Source organism: Diadema antillarum, unplaced genomic scaffold (assembly GCF_040938485.1).
Source record: "Diadema antillarum isolate AM-2024a unplaced genomic scaffold, OU_Dant_1.0 scf00000008, whole genome shotgun sequence".
Classification (NCBI taxonomy): Eukaryota; Metazoa; Echinodermata; class Echinoidea; order Diadematoida; family Diadematidae; genus Diadema; species Diadema antillarum.
Window position 1 is genome coordinate 4453335 of NW_027270897.1, and position 27145 is coordinate 4480479.

Genomic DNA, 27145 nt, shown 5'->3' on the forward strand with positions numbered 1-27145 from the left:
CACAGGGGTGTTGACGTACTGTGTACAAGAAATCACGCCGTGAATTTACGCCAAAAATGTGTAATATCACGAACAGGGTGAGTACAAGAGGAATTAAACTCATTGAGTACTTTAAACAAATTGTACAGTACATACAGCTTAATGTTTTGTAGTACAATTCTGTGAGATTTGCGACGTCTGTCGTGCTAATTTGGATCAGCAGGCAGTTTTCTAAGCCTAGCTAGCCCATGTCTCCACAATACCCCATCATGTAGTGCGTAGCGGTAGGCTTACTACCCCACAACTAACACACGGCACGGTCACGGCTTGCCATTAAACTTGGGCTTGCCATTGAGCCATCCCCGCGCCCATGGGCCATGGCATAAACTTGTGCTTGAAGCTCGTAGCCCTTGTACCGTAATTGTTAGACGTGTAGAAAGTAATCATCTGCCTTCCCGTTCTGAATTCCGTCCCATTCATTAGGTTTGGATCAGATCAGCAAATGTTTTACTTTTAATGCATTTTGCAACTGCTGCCGAGTATGTAAAGACAAGTAACGACATAACGTTTATTAAATACTCTCTCACACGTATGACCATACGTGGTCGGACCGGACAAGTTGTAGCCTTGACCGGACTAAAAATTTACTTCAAAAAACACAATAAAATCCCATAAAATGGACATAGAATACAATGGCTTTTGAATAAATATTTTATACCAATTTTTGAGGTAACTTCTCTAAAGCAGAATTCGGCAATTTGTTTCATGATTTGTCAACCAGAAGAAGCACGCAATATTCTATCACACGCGCGATGTGAAACTTGTGCCCGTGTTTGAGTCAGAAACAACAAACCTCAGTGTTAATCCATTTACATAGACAATACACGCAGGCTGGCTACAACGTTCAAAATACATTTGCAAGGGTTTCAGTTAAGTTCTCTAATTACGACAAAAATTGATTTTCTTCGCTTTGCTTTGGAAGAACTGTTATAGTACAGCCTGTAAGTGTTCAGTATCATTTCAGAACCTCATCATTGTGTATTGGAATATTTTCAGTGAGAATGGCAATGTGAAAAATTCATCTAAATCTCAACTTCTAAAGTGTCCGGGTTCACAACCCCCCATCATACCAACTCAACAAACTCGAAATGATGCCAACAAGATACTTCTCAATAACATTGAGCTTGAACTCGACCATGAGTCCATAGTGGCACAGATACGTGCTCCAGAAAGTCAAGTTGCCTTTCCATAAGATTCTAGGAGAGTCAATTGATGTTAACCAGGACGTAGTAGACCCGGCAATTGTGCACTTCATTACGCACACTCACGTTGACACATACATGCACTGCATCCCAACTAACCTCGGGGTGCTCCTTTAGCGTTCGGTGTTCGGGCTGTGTTTCGCAGTTATATCCCAACATGAAATCTCACACACATGCACACAGCACAGTACTGGAACACATGCTGTCGAAGTGGCGGTGCCTGGGTACTGGAATTCGCACGCACTGCTCGATTAGGGTAAAATCTCGCACCCATACATGTAATATAGGGCCGTAAAGTGCACAATTGCCATAGACGCTAATTTAGTTTGAATTGACAATTTGTAGATCTAGAACTCTATAGAGTCTACTCTTAATGTTGCAATGATAATGTTGACTACCGGTACTGTACTATATTAAACTATATTAGATTTAATGCTAAATGACGAATGGTGGGAATGAATGTTGCAGCTGCTGACTGCTATTCTTTCTCTCTAACAGTTTGTGTAGAACCCCCTGTCTCCTTGTAATTGTATGAAGAAAAAAAAAACAAACTTGCTATTGTAAATTAAAGTGTGTGGTTCTGCTTGAGCATTTATGAAAAAATTGTTATTTGACCATGCTTTTGACAGTACTTTAGTATCTGTTTGCACTACAAGGTTAGTAGAATCTGCTAGTAAAAATAACAGCTAGGTATAGTTTTACAGAGCCATAGACCCTATATATACAGTCAAATCTGTCTATAGTGACCACCTGCTGTATGCAAACTATTATAAAATTAAAACAATTTCCCCCCTAGAGAAAAAGCCATGTTAACGACCATGTGTATAGCATTCACCTATCTACAAAATGGCCACTTTTTTTTTTGTCTCCCATGGGTTGGCTGCTGTAGACAGGTTTGACTGTATCTACTGAACGTCAGAAATGTCACTGATACAGAGTTGAGCATAAACAGTATTAGCATATCATGTTCTGAGATTATGGACAGGATTGACAGAGCAGAAGTGAGGCTTGACCTTGTAGGACTAGTTGAGGAGTGAAATAGAAAATCTGCTTCCAGTGTCCTTCTCACAATTACGTGGGTACAGACTGTACATACTGTTTTTTCATGTTTTGTTTTGTTTTGTTTTTTTTTGACGTGTGTGCATAGCACGTCATATACAATTGTATGTGACCCGCTACAACAAAAGGATCCTTAAGTCGCTGATGGGTGAGCCGAGAAAATCATGTTGAAGTCAGATCATCAAAAATCCGTCAAAAACGTTCGGATTTCTGTTTTTTGACATAATTTTGTAGTCTAATGTATCTTCTATCATCTACCGAAAATTTCAAAGCTAAATGATCAAAGGAAAGGCAAGAAAAATAACATTTTTTTCTTGGCCATGATTTTTCCCACTTTGAACGGAACAGAAACGTGTCCAAAGATTTAGATTTTTAATCGCCACAGCTAGACTCCGCCCCTAGCAACGAGGGAGTGACCTCATTGGTCAGTGCGTGGCATTCCTGGTTACTGATTGGTCGTGCGTAGACCGCTGGTGCTAAGCTTGAATGAAACATCGCGGAGGTTGCTAGGAGCGTACCTTTTATTGTCAAACGGTGAAAAAACTGTCTTGCTTCCCCTTGATCATGATAGTGACGGAAGGAAAAACTTTGAAGGCAGTTTTTCTCGAAACGCTGATTTCTTAAACCACTTGACATGAGCTAATAAAATCATGGATATCTCCGCAACCGAGTACTTTTTATGAGTCATGTTTATATATGACATTAAGGTGGAAGAGTAAGGGAATAATGTCATGTCATATTTTTGAAAAATTGTCCCTCCCCCCGACTTACGGATCCTTTTTGTTTGCAGCGGGTCACAAAATGACCCTGCACCATTAAAACCAACAAAAATGTCGCCAGATATGGATTTTTTAGTTTAGGGGGCAGATCCTGAAAAAAGCAGACTTTTAAGCTTTTAAAATGATATATAAACTCAACTCAAAATGGACCTCCCCTAACCTATCTAAAATACTGGAAAAGATAGCACACACTCTGGAAAAGTGTGAACTGAGAAGAGAGGCTCTGAAGTACAGGGTCTATTCAAGTGCTTAGTTTTTTACCAAACCGTGCCTAGCTGTGTGATGAAAGGGGACAAAAACACAGGATGTTAACCACTGTAGCAACAACAATGAAGGGATTATCAGATTACGCTGAAAACTAAGCATGCTGTATTAAACAAGTTTCTGTCCATGATTAATGCCAACTTTCAAAGCAGTAGCATTATCCATTCAAAAGTTATTAGACTTTAAAAATGAGAGTGTGCAAAGGATTTCAAGAAAGTGAAAATGGGCCTCTGAGAGTAAAAAAGACATACCTGATCATTCTACTCTCCGCCAAAAAAGGGTTGTGGAAAAAACTGCTGAAAACACATTTTCCCATTCATGTTTATGATCCCAAAACAAAAGAATAATGTCGAAGAAGGATAGCTCTTTCAGAAAAATATGAAAAAACTCAACATTGACTTGGTTGATCCATTTCACTTTTTTTTTGAGTCCTCACGTAAAATCAAGGGCTGCAACTTTTTTTGTTTTGTTTTTTGTGATGCACGGTCACATATGGAGAATAAACCCCCTAGAGATGGTAAACCCATTGAGTACCTAAGTGAGAGAGATGTCACAGCCATTCATTTGCCATGGATTTCTAAAACAACCTTACTTATTCTGAAATTTTTGATCTATGAACATGTTTTTACTACCCATGTTGGAACTAGGTTTCCAAACCCCTCTGTCATGAGTCTTGTGCAAGAATATTTTTGTTTTTGCAACCAGCACTAAGCTACACGTTTGTATAACAAAAGACTGGGACACATCACTTCAGTACTTGATTGCAGCAGTTGACATCTATGCGATACTTGCATGCAAGATGCCTAGATATTACCTTTTTGTGTACAAATATATAATGATTGATAATCATATTGCTGTAGATTTTCAAAATTACTATTTTTTCATACAGTCTAATTAGTAAACGTGGTAAAAACTTGATAGAAAAAAAAGTAAACTACATACTGTATAATGGTTTACTGTAAATGGTTTCCACCACAGTGTATCATGAAAATTCTGGGAGCTGTCAATCATTTTTTCATTGTTTTTATTTTTATTTTTCAGCATAGAAGCACACAAAGTACCCGGTAATTAAAGATGATATGAATTTGAACTCATTCCACTTTGGACCTATCATTATCAGCTTTATTGTATTACTCTAGCAGCCTGCAGGCCTTCCCCAGAACTTGGGACACCAAGAGCAGATGTTATAGCTAAAAATCATGATCAATTAAAAATGCTTGCCCTTCGAAATATGAAGGAAGAAAATTAATACGCAGAAAAAAAAACAACAACAAAAGTTGCAACTTGTACAGTATGTGTTTAGGAGCAAACGTCAGCATGTCATGAATCCAGTAATTTTTAAACCTGTTTGAGGACGGTTTTGATTTTTGCTACAACACGCACTTCCCATAGACGCTTGCCCGAGTATACTCGGGACTCGTCCTCAACGGGTTTTAATGAAACTGTGCTTGTTTCACAAGTCAGCAGTTGTAGGTACTGGGTAGGTATTCAATTAGGAAATACTGGTATGCCTGGAATAGAGGATGGATGAAGACCTCTCTGTCGTGAATACTGGTACACAGTACCAAAATACAGGTGTGGCTTTAGCTATGCAGTCAGTTTGTATATCAACAATCCACCCAGAGGCCCTAAAGTTTTCACTTGTGATATTTTCAGGAAGTCCACAATCTCTCCTATAGGCCACTCACATAAGTTAGCCCTGCAACCCCAGTCTTGCACTGCATTTTAGTTTTTTCTTTTTCTCTTCAAAGCTAAAACATGTGCCAGGTGATATACTCCTTTTTACATACTGTTTATGCACTCTGGCAATAAAAACAGGGGGCAGTGTCTGAAAAATAGGTTTCCCTACTGATCTTTTTTCATGAGGGGATGATACCATTATCATCATGACAGTTTTTCAAATTGATCTGTACATTAAATTATCACAGGGATTTTTTTTATTTATTTATTTATTTATTTTTTTTAGTCAATGATTATTTTCTACACCCTTTCAAAATTGTCATTTTTATGATAGTTTTTTACAAATCTGAGGTGATTTAATGCAAAGGATATATCGTTCATTTTATTTCATTAAAAAAAAAAGAATGTTTGGGTTCAGTTTATGTGAACATCAATGGGAAAATTCTTGAGATGATGATGTCTCTTCTAAAACTGGCTAGTCTATGAGAATTATCTTTCATGGGATGGTACAAGCTTTCACTGATCACATGGTATCTGCCATCTTTGATGTGGAGTACAGCGTATGTGATTTCAACTGAACCAGAGATAGAGAGAGAGAGAGAGAGTGTGTGTGTGTGTGTGTGTAGAACAGGGAGAGGTAGAAAAGGAAGTATTTAGTACAGCTGTAGGTGACCACATTACTAAGAGTATGAATGATGAGTAAAATCTGATAAGTGGTTTATAGATTTTTGTAGAATATGATTTTGTAATCCAAGTGGTCTGTCTGTGTCACTGCACCTATTTGTCTGTGAGACAAAGACAGAACTTCAACCAACAAATATGAGAGATGATAGGTAGATCCAATAACCTGTTTCACTTTCTGATGTCCATGACCTGAGTTTGTCTGTACAGTCTGTGGTGCATTTAAAGGACAAGTTCACCTTAATATATATACATGTGGATTGCAAGTTAATAACAGCAATAAAGTAGACCACATTAGTGAAAGTTTGAGGAAAATTGGGCAATACTTTTAAAATGAATTATGAATTTTTAAAGTTTCTGCGCAGTCACTGCTGCTGGATGAGAAGACTACAACAGTTCGTGATGTCCCATGCGTAGAATGATATAAGGAAAATGTAAAGAGAATGTCACAAAATTTCCTTGTGAAAAAATACTTTCTCTCGACGTGTACCTGATGTACATGTACATGTATGTTTAATACTAAGGGTAATATCATTGCCTCTGTCTTCTGAAAGAGGCAAGTCAAGTGTTGTTTCATTATGCAAGAAAAATCAAAATAAGTTTAATTTTCTTTATATCGTCTTTTTATTGATCTAAACATGTAACATCACAAGCTGTACTACCGATAGTCTTCTCATCCAGCAATGGTGGCACTGAAACTTCAAAATTCATAACTTTTGAACAGTTGTCCAATTTTCCGCAAACTTTTATGTGTTCCACTAATATTGCTGCATTCTGTCAATCCGTATGTACAGTATAATAAGGTGAACTTGTCATTTAATTAACTCTCCAGTCTCAAAGGAAGTGTGACATCCATGTATGCAAGTGTAGTCAAAGTTTATGTGCAGTGAAGAGTCCTTGGAGATATAAGGAAACAGAAGGTTATCTGTTGGGCATCAACAATTGCATACTTCATTATTTGTTTTGTTCATATCATATGTAGTTTCCAGTCTTGATTTAATCTACATATATGTATGATTGAGTTATGCATGAAAGAATGATTAGATAGATTGATAGACTAAAAACTCACCTGTTTAATTAACGTCAATAATCCACTGGTAAAGAGCATTTGAACATATACGTTTATCGAAAATGTGCTATATAAATGTATTATCATTATCATTATTATTATTATTATCATTATTATTATTATTATTATTAGTAGTAGTAGTAGTATCATTATAGACCAGAAATGACTGCATATTTAAAAAGATACAATGAGGAAATTATCAATGATATTCTGCAGACAATGAAGAAGTATGAAGTGCAGAAAAATCCTTTTGTCTACGGGCAGTTTAGTCAAGTGATTTTAAGTCTTTAGTTGAAAAAACCAGATGTGCAAGTGCAGTTGAACACAATCAGACAGAAGACTATAGACTGTTTCTAGGCTCCTCTGTTTTATATTGCTGTACTCATATGATGTATTATCAGCATTTATGGGAATTAAAAAGTAAATTCCTTTTGCATATTAAAACATGATGGTTTGGATAGTAGCTTCTTTTATCTCTGCTTAGCCTACATAAATGGCATACAGACCTACCAGAAATGTGTTTGATAAGAGGGATTAGTAAACATCTTATCTCATTTCCAACCAGCTCTCTTGTTCGAGGAAAGAGGATGGTTCTAGGGTGGTTACACTATCTGTTACAGTGTGCATTTTCATCAGCACTCTCAAATATTTATTGAAAATTGATTAGTTCACCCTTTTGTCAATCGTATTACTAGACTTAATTTTATGTGAATGCAGATTAGCCATTTTGGTTGTTATTGCTTTTCTCACAGTGTTACTACCACCGGTGTCCAATTTATACTTTTAACATTACTCTTGTCAATATACTTAATATAAATTGTGCCTGTTCATTGTTAATAATAGTGTCCCAATTTTGTTTGCATTCCAGATAATGATTGGCTGAAATATGGAACAATCTGGGTCAAACTCTGCCTACAAGGACCCAGATGAAACTATCAGAGACTTGATTGGATTGATTGGAGGCAAGTCATTACTTATAACAAATTTCTGTGCATACATGTACATATACTTTTTGACAGTAAGATGTACATTTAAGTATTCTGTGCCTCAGTTCAAAGCATGTTATGACAGATTCAAGACCTTTGTTAAAGAGGTTTCTGTTAGAGTGACAGCATTTCTGTGAAGGTGTAAATCTTCCTCTTTTTTTGGTGGGGGGGGGGGGGGTTGGATAAAACATGCACATGTATGGTACACACAAAAGTACAGTAGGAATAGTCTTACATATGATTTCTCTTATGATTGATGATACAAGTGAGTTATCAAATATTTATGATTTAAGAGCATAAGAGAAGGATGCTCTTACAATGGTAGGCTCTCCCATCATACAGTGTAAATGATGTTGGCTTGCTTACATTTTGTCCTACCCTGTACCTACACTGTACAGTTTTCCCCATCATATACCTGGTAAACATAAAGATTGTCACTGAAGCAGGAGCACAAGCTTTGCATGTTCTCGTACCAGTATTAATGCCAACTGCTCCTATTTCTATGGCTGACAGGAAGCTTGACCTTGATCTTTTCTTGATACAGGGAACTGTCCCAAGATTGTGCAATAATATCCCTTGTGTTTCTTCAGTTTTTATATTCTGACTGACTAGCACTGAAGCTGTGGAAATCAAATAGAATTGAAGAATTGTAATACATTTGTACTACAGACACTTGTTCACTGGGAAAAAGACTGTGACTGTAATGAAGGTAGACTTGAACATTGCTTAATCCTGTATGGCCAATCCTGCAGTAAACAAGTCTCATTGGCTCTAGGTGGCATTATATAACAGAGCCTTTGCTTTGCTGTAACATGTGTAAGACATCAAACCCTCTGAAGATGGCACAAATCGTGAATAAATTCAGCCCCTATGGGTCACTGGTACATCACTGTATAATTAATCATTCATAGTGTTCACCTACTCACTTGCACCATGCTGTGCCTTCTTTTGATAAGTTTAGCTCCTCTGCAACAAGGCTTGTGTCAGATGAGTTTGGCCACATGCTCTCACAGTTGGTTGATATTATGTGTAGTTTGTATTTTACACACACACACACACACACAGGATATTCAGGAGATGCAGGATCTGGGAGGGGGACCAGTTTTCCCAGCACAGCCCATGTGGGCCACCTGACACACCAAGAGCTTGTGGAGAGAGCCAGGAGAGAGGGGCTGTCTGACCATGCAGACATCAGTCATCGTCACCAGTCCCTCAACTATCTCATCGCTGCTGCCCAGCAGCATGGCCTCCCCCACCAAGGTGAGCAGAGCAAGATCCATGCATGCCATTCTCAACTTTGTCCTGGGCTCTGTTTCTCGGTTTCTGTACATTGTGCAAGTGTATCATATGGCACAACTTGTTGCATGATGAAGTGTGCCCTATTCTCCCCGTGACTCGCTCACAAATCGTCACCAATTATCTTAAACTCTTTTAATGTAATTCACAATTAAGAAATTGTCTTGTAGACCTATGTATGTTGATGATGAACTCTTTTTTTGTCCCCGCCGAACGAGTTCGAGCAGGGGACTATGAAACGGGCTCCGTACGTGTGTGTGTCTGTGCGTCCGTCCGTGCGTCAGTGCGTCCGTGTGTGCGTCCGTGTGTGATCAAAATGTTCAATTTGCTACTTCTCTGTCATTTATGAGACAATTTTGATTCTGTTTGCTTTATATGATAGCACTACATGGAAGCTTTAAAACCTCTACACAGAATTGCAGTTGTGACCTTTGACCTTGACCTTTGACCTATATTGTACATTTTGCTACAAAATGCTACTCCTTCGCCACTTCTAACCCGATTTCGATTCCGTTTGCTTTATGTGATGGCACTAGGTGAGGGCTTCAAAACTGACACAGAATTTTGACCTTTGACTTCTTTGACCTTTGACCTTGATTTTTGACCTATATTGTACATTTTGCTACAAAATGCTACTCCTTCGCCATTTCTAACCCGATTTTGATTCCGTTTGCTTTATATGATGGCACTAGTTGAGGGCTTCAAAACTTCTACACGGAATTTTGACCTTTGACTTCTTTGACCTTTGACCTTGATTTTTGACCTATATTGTGCATTTTGCTACAAAATGCTACTCCTTCGCCATTTCTAACCCGATTTCGATTCCGTTTGCTTTATGTGATAGCACTAGGTGAGGGCTTCAAAACTTCTACACTGAATTTTGACCTTTGTCTTTGACCTTTGACCTTGATTTTTGACCTATATTGTACATTGGCTATAAAATGCTACTCCGCCATTTCTAACCCAATTTCGATTCCATTTGCTTTATGTGATGGCACTAGGTGAGGGCTTCAAAACTTCTACACAGAATTTTGACCTTTGACTTCTTTGACCTTTGACCTTGATTTTTTACCTATATTGCACATTTTGTTACAAAATGCTACTTCCGGCGGGGACATATATTATGCACCGCGTAATTTCTACTTTTCCTTGTTTTTTTGGGGGGGATGGTGTGATGGAAGCCACTGGTTCATAATTGTCAAAGAAACTGAAAGACTTTAGATTGTGTTAAATATACAAACCAATTAGAGAGTCGCAAATCTGTAAGCTCCAAAATGAAAGAAAAATTTTGTTACCCAACCTTTTGCACGATGGAGTATGCTCTAGTTTCATATTTACTTGCAGAGAAATTGTCACATTTATAGCGTTTGATGAAGTCAAAAAAGAGAAATGTTCTGTTTTTCAAATATTTCCAAGGCTTTGATGATATTCAATCACAGACTTTAAAATTTTGTCACTAGATGAGTTATTGCTGGAAATCATGTATTGTGATAATAATGTTTACTGCATTTTGTATACAAACCTATTTGAGAGTTATATGGTGACAACATCATTTCTCCATCTTCTTTCCATATTTGCTGCTTTGGTGTAGGAGGGTGACTGTGACCATGATGATTAACATCGGAAAATTGCATTCTTTTGTTTTTCAGCTTACTCCAGAGAATCTCCTCTTATTTCGGAGTCAAGAAATTCAAGCCTCATTGCTGTGGGGACCTCCCATGGCCACACCCTCAGTCACAACCATTCCCACTTCCACAACCAACCAGTGGATGCGAGGGCCCAATCTGTTGGAGGAGGAGTGAGGAGAGCCTCCAGTGATGGACACAGATCCCAAATCGTCAACTACCGAATGGATACCTCGAGCCACACCCATCAATGTAAATCTTTTGATAACCTATAGTTCATTTTTTGAGGTGTCGACTGGTATGTTTTCTACATTATTTGTTATTTTTTGCTTTATCAAAAATTTTGAAATATGTTTTTCGTGCATAGTGTGTGTTATTTTGCAATTTTGTTAAAACCAAAATTTATTGAGTTCAGAATATAGTGGTGGAGGAGGGGTTCAGGTTGTCATGTTGTGTATGTGTGTATGTGTGTGTGTGTGTGTGTGTGTGTTTTACATGGCATCGCTGCTGGTTGTGTAGACAAGATCTTCTGCTTGCATTTTTAGCTCACCTGAGCCAAAAGTGACCTATTGCGATCGCTCTTCGTCCAGCGTCCGGTGTGTGTCGTCTGTCGTGCGTAAACTTTTTACATTTTCATCTTCTTTTTGAGAACCCCTGGACTGATTTTCACCAAACTTGGCAGGTAGCATCCCTAGGAGGATAGGATCTCAATTTGTTCAAGTGGGCACCATACCCCACCTGGGGGGCCCCCAGAGGGGCCCAAACCCCCCAAAATTAAGGAATCTTGAAAAATCTTCTCTAGAACCAGAAGTGATAGAGCCAAGTTAATGCTATGAGTTAGTACATTGATGACTGTAGTTTCAAGTTTGTTCATGGCGGAATCAGGGGTGCCCCCCCTTGGGACCCAGGGGAGGGAGGTGGGGAGGGGTCCTAATGGGGCCCAAATTGTACATTTCTCCCTTTTTCTTGAAAATGCCATGATGAATTTTCACCGAACTTGGCAGGTAGCATCCCTCTTGGGAAAGAATCTCATTCCCATCAAATGGGCACCATGCCCTTTGCGCGGGGGGGGGGGGGGGGGGTGATGAATTTAACCAGAAGTGATAAAGCAAAGTTAGATAGATAGATACTTTATTTTCTGCAAATCAATATATACATAAATTGAATAATCGTGAACATGGGAAACATACAAAGTATATTTGAAACAGAGTCATTTGACTTGCATAAACAACGATATAAAAGGAAATTAATTATATTACAGTATGCATGTCTATGCAGCTGGGATTACAATAACAATATTATGTTTAAGAAATGATAATGCAGAGGGCCGCCATTGTAAGCATTGCTTGAAAAGATGGCCGGCCCGAGGAAAAGGTAGGTAGGTAAATTGGTAAACAATACAAATTCTGCTGCGAAGATAGCAGGGGAAAATAAACTCTGATGTGTGATGGTGGTGAATGTGCGTGCGAGTGCTTGAGAGTGCACAGGGGCAGATAGGCTGGGATTTGGAATGATAAAATTGGTTTGTACAAACTTTGAGTTTGTACATTGATGACTATAGTTCTAAGTTTGTTCACTACAGATCCAGGGCTGCCCCAGGGGTTCCAAACCTCCTACATTACTGATTATTCAATAATATTTTTCTCTAGAATCAAAGTGATAGGGCTTTAAGTCTTTTTTTTTTTCAAACTGCATAATCCAACATTCTATAAAGTACAGTGTACTTGGCAGGTATTTTTACCAGTGTAATGGAATATAGATATGCAAATGGACACCATGCCTCCAGCTCTCAAAGCTACCCCTCACCACAAGCTTCCCATGTTAGAATGCATGGAAGGTGAACTTGCAATACTCAGGTGAGCGCGAGACCCCGGCTCTCTTGTAATTTCATTAATCTTGTTCTTGCAAAATTTGCGAAATTAAACTGCAGGCAAACATTTCAGGTTTTACAGTATACTGAGCTCTGATTATCTCTGTAATTATCTTGTTTGTATTCATTTCAGTGTATCAGAGGCCTGCGTCAGCTGAGCCAGCCCTGATTGCTCACCGACCGCCCATACTCACAGATATGCCTCAAATTTCAACTGAATCACAACCAGACCTTACAACTCAGAATAATGACAACTCCATTGTAAGAGAAGGTGAGTTTAAACTAAATCTTAAAGGCTAGTAAGCTTTATAGCCGCATGTGTCATGAGAAATTATGATGATAAAAATCTTCATGAGTAGTTTTGCAAGGAGAGGTTTGATTACATATCAAAACTGCAAAAGACACTTTATGAGCAGGTTTGTTTTGAAAAGCATTGATCTACTGATGAATAATCCATGTGATCACCACTCTTACTCTACATCCTGCTTTTAGAAAAGAGAAGGTCTGAGATCAATTGCCATCACAACATTTTACTCTCTTGTCACAGCCCTGTTTAAAAGAAAAATCACAAATGTAACTGGAAATTATTGCCACTACTGTAAAAGCGGAAATTTTCGCACTTTTCGCGCTTCCAGAAGCTAGTGCGAAAATGAAAGCACGCAAAAATTTTTGCATGCAATACGTTCCAGTAATTAATGTCCCAATTCCGCGCAATTAAAAACACGCGAAATTCATCTAACCTAGCCGAGCGCGAAATATGACTCCCGCGAAAATATCCACTTTTACAGTAATCAGAATAGTAACCAGAAATGCTGTAGACAAGTGGTTGTTGGCATGGTAGGCACAATAATGCATTGGATGAAACATGTATTATGCATAATGCAAACCCATATTCTTGGATAATGCCATTAAAGAGAGAGAGAGAGAGAGAGAGAGAGAGAGAGAGAGGGAGAGAGAGAGAGAGAGCAAAACAGTGTTCCACGGTGACGAATATTTCTTGTTAACTTGGGACTCTGTTTTCAAAGCCTTGTTGACACACAGTTGTACAATCTTGTGCTCACTTTTTATCCAGCATTTGTACGTTCAATGGCGGGGGAAACGGTGCCAGAATCAGGTCCAGACTTCCTTGATGATAGGATAGCAGAAGGGAGGGAGAGAAGTCAAGAGACAATAACAGATAGTTCATCTGTCATTCAGAAAGGTGAGTGCCTCACAACATGGAACTATCAAAGATACTTGTGCAGGGTGATGTGAAACCTACCGTAAACTTCGCAGTTCAGTCAAAGTCCTCAGGACTGGAGAAAGTGCTTCAACTCAAAGCAAAACTCTTTTGTCTCACATAAATTTTATGTTTGTTTGTTTTTATTTAAGTCATAATTGCATTATGTGTATATTGATAGATGTTTAGGCATGTTTCTGGTGTATGTTGCTGTTAACAGAGAAATTGTCCATGAATGTATATAAACTTTCTTTGATTTATTGATTAGATATTACTTGAAAATATGATGTGCTAATATACTGAAAAAAAAAAACCAACCAAAACTGATAGCTAGCACAAATGAATTCATGTGTTGATCTGTGCATGTGTGTCTGTGTGTGTGTGTGTGTGCGTGTGTGCATGTGCATGTGTGATCACATTTTAATTGGAGATCATTGCTGCTTGATAGCCAGTGTTCAGTTATGACAGCAGGATCATTTACAACTAGCCAGTCATAATCCACCGGCGATCACTACAGCCATCTGAAGGGGTTGTTTCTATGATTAAAAGCACAGAATTATAATATGCATGCAGATGCCAGGGAAAGCATTGATACCAAATACACTCCAGTTCTTATGCTGCAGCTTTATCTATGATCATCACTGTACATTGTGACACAGGAGTGTACACTCCTTGCAGCTGTTGGTCCTGTGTGTGCTTGCTTCCTTAGCAGCCGTGTAAAATAAATCATAATGCTTTAAAAAAAAATATGCAAAACTTTGGCTTCCAATTCGAACTAACTGGACACACTGAGTCAAAACACACACATACATGTGAAGAAAATAAGGAGAGGGCATTGGAGTAATGTATGTAGAGCGTGGTTTCGTGTGACGCAAGCTTGTGTTATAATGGTATTTACTGGAAAACTCAACCACTTCGACTCATGCAATTCTCACGAATTTCAAATGAAAGGGACTGGACTGTTTCTTTGACTCATGCGATATATAACCCTGTAACTTTGACAAAGCCACAATGTTTTTTTGTTTTGTTTTGTTTTGTTTTTTACATGTGAATGCATGGGGAAAATCATGATTTATGGGGGCTTTGATCCAGGGAATTTCAGCTTTAACTAGACGAGTTTACTGTACTGTCAAATCACTCATCTGCACATCTACAGACTTAGTGCATTGGTGATGGAAGAAGGCAGAAGCATGCAATATGAACAAATTAGTCAAGGGCTAAGGAATGATCATTAGTGATTAATATGGACAGTGATCTGTGTTCCAGTAAGATAAGAAAGTGTTAAATTTACAAAATTTGTTTCAAACTAACACTTTGACCCTTGGTAGTGTCACAATAGATTTTATTTTGATGAAGATGCTGTATCAATGACTCTTTGGACCTGGGAATGATACCATTAATTAAAGAAATGAAAAAAAGATTTTTATCACAACAGCAAAGTATCGAGTGTGCATTTGTGCTGCTCAATTTCTAGTGTCCACCAAGCTGAGCTCTGCTTTGACTGACTTCCTATTTGTTGTTGTTTTTCCTTTTCCCCAGCATATGAAGAAGTGATGGGGACAACACAAGACTCACCCACATCACCCTCTCCTCCCCCGCAATCTTTCACTACAAATCATCAGCCACCTCATCATCCAGCCCCAGAGATATCACCCTTCAATGCCATTGGTCACCAGAGGAGCAACCCAGAACAAAGTACTCATATGGCAGAAGCAGTGACCAATATTCAGGATTGCCAGGGAAACCCTCATGCTCAGTCTACCATACATGGACATGGTGAGAATGGACCAAACTAGAGTTTCATTCAGGACAAATGTAATATATCCTTGTGTGGGATTTAACCTGCTTTAATAGGTACAAGTACTCTTAAGTGGGGCTCAAGTTTATGACTAATGTGTTGTATCTTGACACATTGTCAATTTCTGAAAAGCTAAAGAGGTACAGTCAACTTCGGATACCTCGACGTCAGATAAGCCGAATATCACTTACCTCGGGGGCAAAATGAAAGTCCCGATTGTTCCTATGGAGTTTCCGTGTGTTAAAATTCGCGTATCTCGAAAAAAATAACTCGAAGTTCGGTTACCTCGAAGGGAAATCGACTGTCCCGATCTTAATTAACTTATTGTTTTTCCCAGCATGTACCCCGAATCGAAATTGCAAACATCACCCAGCATCTCTGATTAAGCGCGCGTGAACAGCGGAGACATGTCACAAATCTTTTCACACTCGACTGTAAATATTATGAGACCAGAACAATCGCGCGCCCAAAGAAATACCCGGTACACAGCTGACAAGAAAAATCCCCAACACCTACCTACATACGTACATGGTATGCACATAGCACCCATGCCAACGGAGTGCTTACGATAGCACTACGCTCTGCCCCCATCATCTTCTTTTCTTTAACCACTGTGTTCTAATTCTTGATCGTGATAGTCATACCGTGCGCATAGATTTCTTAACCGTCGTGGCGCACCTGCTTAGGTGTTGACAGTTATATCTCTGGCATTAATCATGGTCCACTGTCCAAACATCAATCTCCTGCGTAGTGCCTTTATTTTTTTTTTTTTGTGTGTGCCTTTCACAAAGTTTGTTTCATTTATTCTTCTGGTGACACACAAAAAAAATCAAGAAAAACATTAGAAAAACTAAATCGGCCCTACTAAACATAGAAAAATTAATATCAAGCATTATTGAAGTGATACAGATGCCCATGTCTGAAACAAATGAATAGAAAATTCAATCATCTTATTCTGTGTTTTAAGATTTAGCAAATAGGCATAGAGACTATTATAAAAGTTGATGCCTATATATTTAGGAGGTCAAAACTTACGTTTGAAATGAGAAAATGGGAGCATTTGCTGACATTTGTAAGCATCCGTCATTTGGTTTAGCATTGTAAAGAGCCGAAAGTTACTGTTATTCATTTCTTATTGTAAAAGCAATCATCCAACATTTATTAGTCTGTTATCACCTTACGGAGCCGAATATTACCGTTAATCATTTTTAAATGTAAAAGGAAACAATGGACATTCATTTTAGCATCTTACGGGGCTGAATGCTATCCTTATCCATTTCCAAATGTGAAAGCAAACATCTGCCATTTGTTTCAGCATCTAACTGAGCGGATTAATACCGTTAATCATTTCCAAATGTAAAAGCAACAGTCGGTTATTTGTTTTTGCATCGTACGAAGCAGAATATTACCGTTATTCATTTCAAATATATGACATTCATTTCATCATCATACGGAGCCCAATGTTACTGCTGTCCACTTCCGAAAGTGACATGAATCATCTGACTATTATTTCATCATCGTACAGAGCCGAATGTTACTGTTTTTCATTTTTGAACGTCAAGGCAGACATCAGACATCTATTTTACCATCAAACGTAGCTGAATGTTACTGTTATTCATTTAGAAATGTAATATCAAAAATATCCAATATCTTTTTAGCATCGTATGGGGCAGAATGTCACTGCTATTCACTTCCAAACATGCCAAACGTAGAAGCAATCATTTGACATGTATTTTAGCGTCTTGCGGAGCTGAATGTTATTGCCATTTACTTTTGAACGTAAAAGCAAACATCCGGCATATATTTTATCATCGTACGGAGTTGAATATTATTCTTATTCATTTCAGAACATCAAAGCAAACATTCGACATTTATTTTAGCATCTTTCGGAAATAAATGTTATTGCAATTTACTTTAGAACGTAAAAGCAAACATCCAGCATTTATTCTATCATCGTAAGGAGTTGAATATTATTGTTATTCATTTCTGAACGTCAAAGCAAACATCAAGCATTAATTTTACCATTGAACGCAGCTGACTGTTACTGTTATTCATTTTGAAATTTAAAAGAAACATCAGACAGTTATTTTAGCATCGTATGGAGCAGAATATTACTGCTATTCACTTACGAACATAAAAGCGATCATCTGACATTTATTTTAGCATCTTCCGGAGCCGAATGTTATTGCTATTTCCTTTCAAAAGTATAGGGAAACATCCGACACTTATTTAACCATCGTACGGAGTTGAATATTGTTTTTCATTTAGGAACGTCAAAGCAAATATTTTACATTTATTTCAGCATCTTCCGGAGCCGAATGTTATCCTTACTCATTTCCGAACGCAAAATCAAATATCTGACATGAGTTTTAGCACCATACGGAGCTGAGTCTTATCGTTTTTCATTTCCAAAAGTATAAGCAAACTCCGACATTTATTTTAGTACCTTACCAAGTCGAGTATTACCGTTATTCATTTCCAAACTTAAAAGCAAACATCTGACATTTATTTTAGCATCTTATGGAGCCGATTGTTACTGCTCTTTATTTTCAAAAGTAAAGGCAAACATCCGACTTTTTTTGGTGACGCGATCGGGCCAGCAAAATCTTTATTTCTGAAATTATGATTTCAAATTCCGATCTTCATTCAATTCATTCATATAAAAGTCGATTCAATTCCAATTGACAAGCATGCAAACAATCGGTAGGTACTATAACAGATACCATGTTGAACATCGATAAACGTCGGATAAGTCGAAGAAAATTCGACGTACGCGTACCTCGAATTTCGCGTTCGTCGAACCATTTTGTTCAGTCCCGACGAATTTGAGGTATCCGAAGTTGACTGTTTAATGCTTTTTGGTTTGTATGCCTCTGTCCTGAAGAGTACTAAATGCATTATGTTTAGGGGTTCTCCATCTGTCTGTCCACCATCTGTCTGTCTGTATCTCAGAGCTTCTCATATTATAAATGACTCAGGACTGCTATGAAAGATATAGATATGCTTGTTAGACTTTTGACAAAGTCCATAAAGGCTAAAGGTCAAAGATCACTGAACTTCAGCTAAAATCAAATATTTCAGCCAAAACTTCAGCTAAGAATGCCAAGTTGCAATGTAGTTTGTTGGGAAGAGTACAAGTAATCAGACAATAAAGAGTGTAATATGTTATCATTCAAAGGTCAAAGGTTGCCATACTGATATCAATTGAACAAATGAGGAAGGGGAGGCAACTGGATCACCTAAACATAGCACTTTATTTGCTTTAGTCTGAAAGGAGCCTCATTCTTTTCGTTTGTTTGTTTTTGCATGTTTATATTCACAGCAAATATTGGAATGCAGGCAGATCAAGGAAGTTCACTGTATCAGCAGAACATCATAAAGGGGACTGCACATGGAGCAAGGCATGAAATACCTGGAGGAGCATCCTATGCAACCTTTGCAGGTGGAGGAAACCAGTTCCACGGCAAGCAAGAGGAGATGACAGGGAACACTCAGCAGAATGGGCAGCTGACTGAGGGACGAGGTAAAACTGTCCATGAAGCACTGACAGATGGGGTCCCACAGAGTGTGTTCAGAAGTAGTGGTGGCCTTGTGAAATGCGGTAGCTGCCTCACCTTGTTCCTGCCGGCAGAAGAAGTGCAGCCCGGAGTTGTTCCTCTGTGTGAGGGGTGTCTGAAGCGTTTCACAAGCTCACTCCCTCGATGCAAAGAATGTGGTAAGAAGCTGACAACTGATGAAAGCCTCATCACCCATCAGTGCTCAGAGCAAGGTGAGAGCTTCATGTGTGAGGTTTGTGGGAAGGTATTCAGCTTGGCCAAACACCTGTCTCGCCACAAGGTGGTTCACAACCCATTCAAAGCACATCAGTGTGATCAGTGTGGAAAGCGCTTTGGACGAATGGAACACCTCAAACGGCACAAGCTGACCCACGCAGCCAACAAGCCCTATATGTGTGACAAGTGTGGCAAGACCTTCAGCCGTGTTGACAATTTGAACAGTCATAAGTGCAATACAGGACAGCCACATCCTAGACAGAAGAGAAAGCCTCTAACTATGGAGGACACTGGAGAGATACACCCTTGTGATCTTTGTGTCAAGAAATTCCCCACCAAGCAGAAGCTGACACGTCACAGGCGCTTGCACAATCAACCAAAACCTCATCAGTGTGACCAGTGTGAAAAGGCTTTCACCTGCATGAGCCACTTAAAACGTCACAAGTTGGGTCACCTTGGTCTGAAGCCATTTAGTTGTGAAATGTGTGGCAAGTCCTTTGGTACTACAAGTCACCTTAATAGACATATTTTGACACACACCGGGAATTCCTTGTATAGATGCAATAAATGCACTGCATTCTTTGGAACACCGGAGCAGTTAAAGGAACATTACCAAACCCATATTCCAGATTCACACCTGTTGGTTGGCACTGCCAGTCACTTTGCTCAGTTTCCAAATGGCAAGGATCATTCTGTAGAAGGCACATCCAAAGAAGACCTCTCCATGTCCTTTGAAGACCAGGAGGCCCGGACCAGCAGCACCGACACATATTTTTGCCATGTGTGCAAGCGTTGTTTCAATAATCTCATCACTTTGAATCAGCATCAGTGCTTTCCAGGTGATGACTGTGATGATAGCAAAGTCTCTCTTATGCCAAAAGGAGACAACCCTTCCATTTCAGGCAGCCACCATTTCAACTCTACCCCGACTTCACATCCTATCTCAGCATCCTTGCCAACTGCACTTACGCCTGAAGCATCCATAAGAACTGTCCCACAGCCTCTTGAAGCTGTTGGGCTGTCGCCAAAGTTTCCACAGAACCATTCAGTGGGCGTGTTTAAGGAAATGCAACACACCACAAACTTGCCTCAGCATCTGGAAGATACATCAACTAACATTCATGTCAAGAGCAGTGATGGAAACAAACTCCCAGAAATCACTGATTCTGCAAATGCTGGCATTCATGAAGCCACAGAACCACCATCAGTATCAAACACTGATATTGATTCTCAGCAAGCACTGCAAAATCCTGTAAATGATACAAACATGACTCCCATTACTAACCCACCTGCTACAGAGCAAGAAAAAAAGAGACTTTTCAGTTGCAAAGTATGCGGAATCTTTTGTGGATCTTTGAATGGACTGCAACTACATGTCCAAATCCATACGATAGAAAGGCCTTACAAATGTGAATCATGTGGAAAAAGATTTAGGAGGCAAAGCCACATGGAGCGCCATTGTCTAATTCACTCTGGAGTTAAACCCTATTCCTGTGACATATGTGAAAAAACCTTTACCAGGCCAGATAATCTCAACTTTCATCGCAACACACACTTCAAAAATGAGGAATGTGAACCAATCCCATGTGGAACTTGTGGCAGAAAATATCCAAATGTTGAGATTTTTGGACATCACAAATGCATTGATCCAGCAAATGTCACTAAGATGCCAGTGCAGATGCAGCCAAAGTTGAAAGGCTATGTCATTGGTGAAAATGAAGAAAGAGCATGCGATGTATGTGGCAAGGTCTTCACATCAGGGAGCAGGCTTACCCGTCACATGTTAATTCATTCAAGACCAAATACCCACAAGTGTGATGTATGCAATAAAGTCTTTAATCGACGTGACCACTTAAAAAGGCATCAGCTCACACACTCTGGGATACGACCTTATGGCTGTACTCAATGTGGCAAACGCTTTATTCGTAATGATCATCTCCAACATCACATACGTTCCCATGTGGGCATGTTACGAGGAGGACATGGCCGTGGGCGGGGCAGGGGACGAGGCAGAGGACGGGGTAGAGCCATTAGTAGAGGCAAACTTCCTGTCAGAAGGTTGAGTCGTACAGGAAGCGGTAGTTGTGACAGCACTGGCGGTGTTACCAAATCAGACAACAATGCCTTCTTTTGCCACTTGTGTGGTATTAGATTCAACAACATGACAGAGCTTGATCAACATGCCTGTACCAACAACTCCCAAAATCAGGCTGTTATGTCAGTACCAAAACCACTGCGTAGAATTTCCAGACATCAGCGCAAGACCCAGGTGCAGGTAAGCAGGAGGAGGATACAAAATGGAGCAAGCAGTCAGTCTGTCGCTCTAGAGGAGCCAGGGCCCTCACGTAGAAAATGTACCAGACCAAAGAGAACTACTGTGAAAAGATTCAGTGCAGCACTAACAAGTGATTGTAGCGAAGATGAAGGAGCAAAGGGTACCATTGCATGGGGCCATGATACACCTTACCCCAATAAGAAAATCAAGAATCTTGAACCCAGGGAAACACAGCACCGTGCTTGCAGAGAGAGTAAACTACACATCTGTGACATGTGTGGGAATGTGTTCCATCACTCCCAGATTTTTGAGCAGCACAAGATGTTTTGTGTGTACAAACCACCTCCAGTGTTCTTTGAAGATCCAGGGCAGACAGCAGGACCATCTTCAGAAGCTGAGAAGGTCATGAGCAAGCCTGGGCCAGAGCCAGTACTCCAAAATGCTGTTGTGCTGGCTGCACAAGTGATGAAGAACCCTAGTGCTGAGGAGGTGACCTGTGGAGTGTGTGGGAAATCTTTCAACAAGATGGAAAAGCTCATGAGACATGTTAAGATCCACACACAAGACAGGAAGTATGAATGTGACATCTGCAAGAAGACCTTTGGCCGTTCAGATCACCTGGCAAGGCATAGGCGAACGCACACAGAGAAAAAGTTTCATTGCAAGAAATGTGGAGAGCGCTTCAAGGACGTCAAAGAGTATCGCATTCACCTCGAGTCTCATCAGGAGTCTGCTGCTGAGAAAGCCTACTCCTGCAGTATGTGTGAAATGTCCTTCCCCAAACACACTACTCTAATCAAGCACAAGCTGAGCCACAATGTACATGGGCAGCACCAGTGCAAGAAATGTGGTGATATCTTTCCAGAGGAAAGTCTACTCGAGTGCCATGAGTGCCAACAAGATGAAGAGAAAATTCATAGTTGCCTTGAATGTGGTAAAGGATTTAAAACTCTGTATGCCCTCACTCGTCACCTCTTCTGCCACACTGGGCTGCGTCCATATGAGTGTGATAAGTGTGGAAAGAAGTTTACTCGCAGTGGACACCTACGTCGACACCAGATATCACACTCAGATGAAAAGCCATATGGTTGTGATCTGTGTGACAAACGATTTAGACGAATTGATCACATGCGCATTCATAGGAAGACTCATGAAAAAAAAGCAAAGGAGAAACGGGAGCCGTCTGTAAGACCTTTCCAATGTGACATCTGCAACAAGAAGTTCAGAACTGAAGCGGTACTGGAAAGGCACAAAACACGCCACACAGTCGAGCGCCGCTACATGTGTGATGTATGTGGCAAGACATTCAAGCGTATGGACAACTTGAGGATGCACAACAGAGTCCACACAGGAGAAAAACCCCATGAATGCAAAGAATGTGGCAAGTTATTCTCCCACCACACAGCACTTCGAGGGCACATGCGCACACATTCTGATGAGCAACCATATATATGTGAGATCTGTGGTAGAGCATTCAAGCATCCTCATAACATGAGATCCCACCAGTATGTGCATGGTCTGCAGAAGCCCTTCAATTGTGAGCATTGCCAGAAGCCGTTTCGAGACACCTACCACCTGCGTCTACATATTTCTAGGTGCCACAACCCTGACAGAGTGAGGAAGCCCAGAGGTGGAGGTAAAAAGTCAGCAGCTGCTGTTGTAACTGCCACAGCAAATTCTGCAGCTTCCAGTGATATCAACAGCATCGCTGCAAGAGTGCCTGAACGGAAACCAGCTGTACATGCCCCTCATGTCTCTGAACCTGAGATCCCTGTAACTGTTCACCAGCAACTTGAGGGCTCCCCTCCAGTTTCGCAATCACAGATCAAGAAGAACCCTATGGCCTGTGAGCGATGCCACTTGGCATTTCCCACTCTGGAGCTTCTTCACACGCACCAGTGCCCAGCACTGTATCACTTGGCTTCTCACTCCGCTCACACTTGCAATCGCTGTAATCGTACATTCCAGGATTCCCACCAGCTCCGTATGCACCTCCACACCCACAAAGATGACCAGTCGGTCATCTGCGCCATCAGCGCCATCCAAGAAAACTTTGAGGAGCCCCAGGCCCTTCAGCAGCGATACCAGTTACCGGTGCATCCTGAGCATGCTGGTCCTCTCACATACACAGTCCCCCACCAGACACCCTATATGATCTCCCAGTCTAACCAACTTGCATACTCCATGGCACATTCATTACAGAACCCCCGAACACATGCTCCTCATGGAGAATTGCCATCATATCAGATGCTTTAGATGTTGACAAGAAAGGGAGCTGTAAGAGCTTCTATTATGATCACATGTTTTATAACATGTCAAAGATCAAATCTGTTGTATTACAAAGTATTGTTGGGAAAGAGAGATGGAAGAGAATGAGAGAGAGGGAAGAGAGGGAGATAGAGGGGGAGAGAGGAAAGATGCCAAGAGATGATTATTCACATGTATAGATTTGAAATCAGAGCTGTATCACATTATAAGAACACATTATCAGTAGCGGTGCTTTTTCACTATATCCTAGAAAGTCAAATATCTATATTACATATATTCTGTAATGATCTTGGTAATATGAAATCAGATTTTATCATAGAGTTTATTTGTGTATGATGTTTGTCTCAAATATAGTATTGTTACATTGTGTAAAAGAGAATCATAACTAATCAAAATGCATGAATGTAGAACCAGTATGGTAATGACACAGTTTCAAGTTTTATAGCTATTACATTCACGAAGCCTACTTCACATAGTTTTTAATAGGCATGATTTGTAAGATAAGATACAGGCAAACCCCATTCTAACAAAATGTTTAGGGCCACAGAATTTTCTAGATAAAACAGACATCCATGGGATGGTACAAGTACATGAATACATGCTTTTAAGAATACAGACCGTGGTGACCCTATAGGTATTTGCAATGTCTTGAAAAGAAAATATGTAAATGTGTATTTGTATATGTGGGTCTGCAAGTGCACACATCTTGCAGACATACAGTAGAAGGGGATGGAGGGAAGAGGACTTTACCCTCATTTCCAATGACAAGCTTTCTATGGATTCCTACCATCCATATATGTTATGTAGTGGAAACATCTGCTAATCTGCCAAAGAATTGGTCACACCCTCTCCTGCAAGCACATGCATAAAGTGGTATCTCACTGTATGCTGAATTCTGCATGCTACAATCTACATACACAGTGACTGTTTCCTCTCCGCTTCAGGAGTAATGAAGTGTGATGTGTGCGACAGGTTTGTCTGATCTAATATACACAAGATATTAACCGACTATGAATCCTTGAAACATGTATTGGACAGTTAGGCATAACTCCCCACTTTATTCAATCTCAGAACGGGCAAAGCAAATATCCGTTATGGAAACAGAATGACAGTTTTATTAGTAAAATACTTTTCTATGGACAAATTATCATTCTAAAAGTTTTTTCCCAAAAAAGCCCGCTCGCTGTATGGACTGAGTTGTGTCATAGACATACATGTTTGTCAAAAAATGCATTTATACAAATCAGGAAAATCTTATACAGGGAAACCCCGTTATAACGAGCTCGGATATAGCGAGATACCGCTTTTAACGAGGAGATTTTACCGGTCCCATTTTCATTTGCACATATTGAAATGGTAAAAAGATGCATACATTTATAACGAGGTACTGGTTGTAACGAGGACAAATTGGCTGTCCAACTGACCTCGTTATAACAGGGCTTCCCTGTATCAGTTCATTGTAATGGGGTTTGCCTGTAAGCATTACCATGATACCTAAATTTAAGTGCTGGCAATTGAGATAGGTAATACTAAATATGTAACCCACACTTGAAAACTACGTAAATTTTCAGGAATGATGTTTGACAGTCCTGACTTTGTGTCGTAATGCTCCCTGTGCAAATAATTCAAAAGTAATTCTGCAAAAGTCTTACGAGGTACAGAGTTTACAAATGTGCCATACTGTAAATTATAAGGGATTTATACTTCTTACTGACTTGTTATTTACACATCTCATAGAATTGAGTTATCAGAAATTGTTTTATTCATTTATGTGAAATAGATTGTCTTGAGATTTATGTATTTATTGCAGATGGATGACATGGAAACATTAGTGTTGTAAGAATCTGCAAATACTTTGCAGATCGCAGGATTTGTTGAAGGGTACTTTTGGTTTCACTTCATTTTTAATGTACTACTGACTGAAAAAAAATAGTGTTTTGCAATTTGGATATAGAATATTGTTTGTATGTCATGAAAATATGTAGTTGCCTTTGATATTGATTGTTTTTTACCTACCACATGATATTCTTCTGACATATACACATTTAAAATCATTGAAAACCATTCTGTTGTTTGATCCACAGTTTGCATGCACAGAGAGAGTTTTCAGAAGTTGTTCTCATGATTTGTATCTTTATACTTCTGACTTATTCATGCAGTTTCATGAGTTAACTCACAGGATTGGAGGTGTTGATTCAATGTGTCTTAGATATTTTGTGACCTCATCAGTTCCATAAATTCCTTGTGAGACTTGGGACAGTATTTTAGGGTGATTTGACTGCCAGAAAGGATTTAAAGTGATTGATTTCTAGCTTTCCATCATCTGTTGTGTGTGAGAAAAGAAACTGAAAAGTACTGGTTGCTGTCAACGTAATGACTGTTTCATGTCATGCTGGAATACAATAGTCATGACGCCATTGTCAAGTAGAGAACGATCTAAGAGAAAAATGGCATGGGACTGCACTGTTATTTTAAGAGATCTCAAAGTCAACAGTCATGCTAATTTCCATCCCAAGTTCATAGTTATTGCAATTTTATACTAAACTGATGTCCTCATGTTCTATGTTATCTTTGAATGCCATTTTATGAAGCAAGGGACAATTAATTCAAATTGCCCGTCCAAACCTGAGTCACTATTGATAGAGCACAGACTAATGGTCCCTTTAAAAAAAAAGAAACCAAACAAACAAACAAGCAAGCAAAAAAGCAAACAGTGTCCACAAGATGCTGTAAACAGGAAAAATTTGACACCAAATACATCTGTGTGGAATTGTCAGCTATAATAAGCTTACATAGGAAGGAATGTAAACTCCTATGTGGTAATGTGGTCAGTTTAACAAGTAATCTTCAGACCTTGCAAGCTTAGTTTGTATACAAGATCTATGTGTAGGTATGTGTCTTCGTGTTTAGAATGCCATGGACTGACAGCATAATGTCTGTGATTGTGTTTTGTCGTAGTCCCTGTTTTCATTCACCTTACCATGGTATGAGGGACTGAGTTCCACAGTGACTTTCTTCTGGATTTGATGATAGTGTGTGTAGCTGATTTTTCTCAGGATTACATACAGAAGAGATGACAGTCCCACTGTTGTGATCAGCAGCAATTTTAGATTCATTGTATGTTTTTGTGTAGATCATACAGATGGTATGGTTTTCCACCTGATTGAGTGGTGTTAAGCTCTTCATAAATTTTGAAGTTACAATGTTTAAACAAGCAAATGAAATGTGTGATTTGAAAAGTCAGTGTAATGCTTGTATTCAT

At 39.5% G+C, this 27145-nt stretch overlaps 1 protein-coding gene across 1 annotated transcript; it reads left to right on the top strand.

The window, feature by feature from the left end:
- On the top strand, nt 1-27145 carry LOC139718979 (uncharacterized). Its single transcript, XM_071630422.1, has 8 exons — nt 1-77; nt 7642-7735; nt 8825-9019; nt 10705-10932; nt 12684-12821; nt 13623-13751; nt 15309-15545; nt 18890-27145. Exons 2-8 carry the CDS (start codon nt 7660-7662, stop codon nt 23869-23871), a joined length of 5985 nt encoding a protein of 1994 aa, XP_071486523.1. The 5' UTR covers nt 1-77; nt 7642-7659; the 3' UTR covers nt 23872-27145.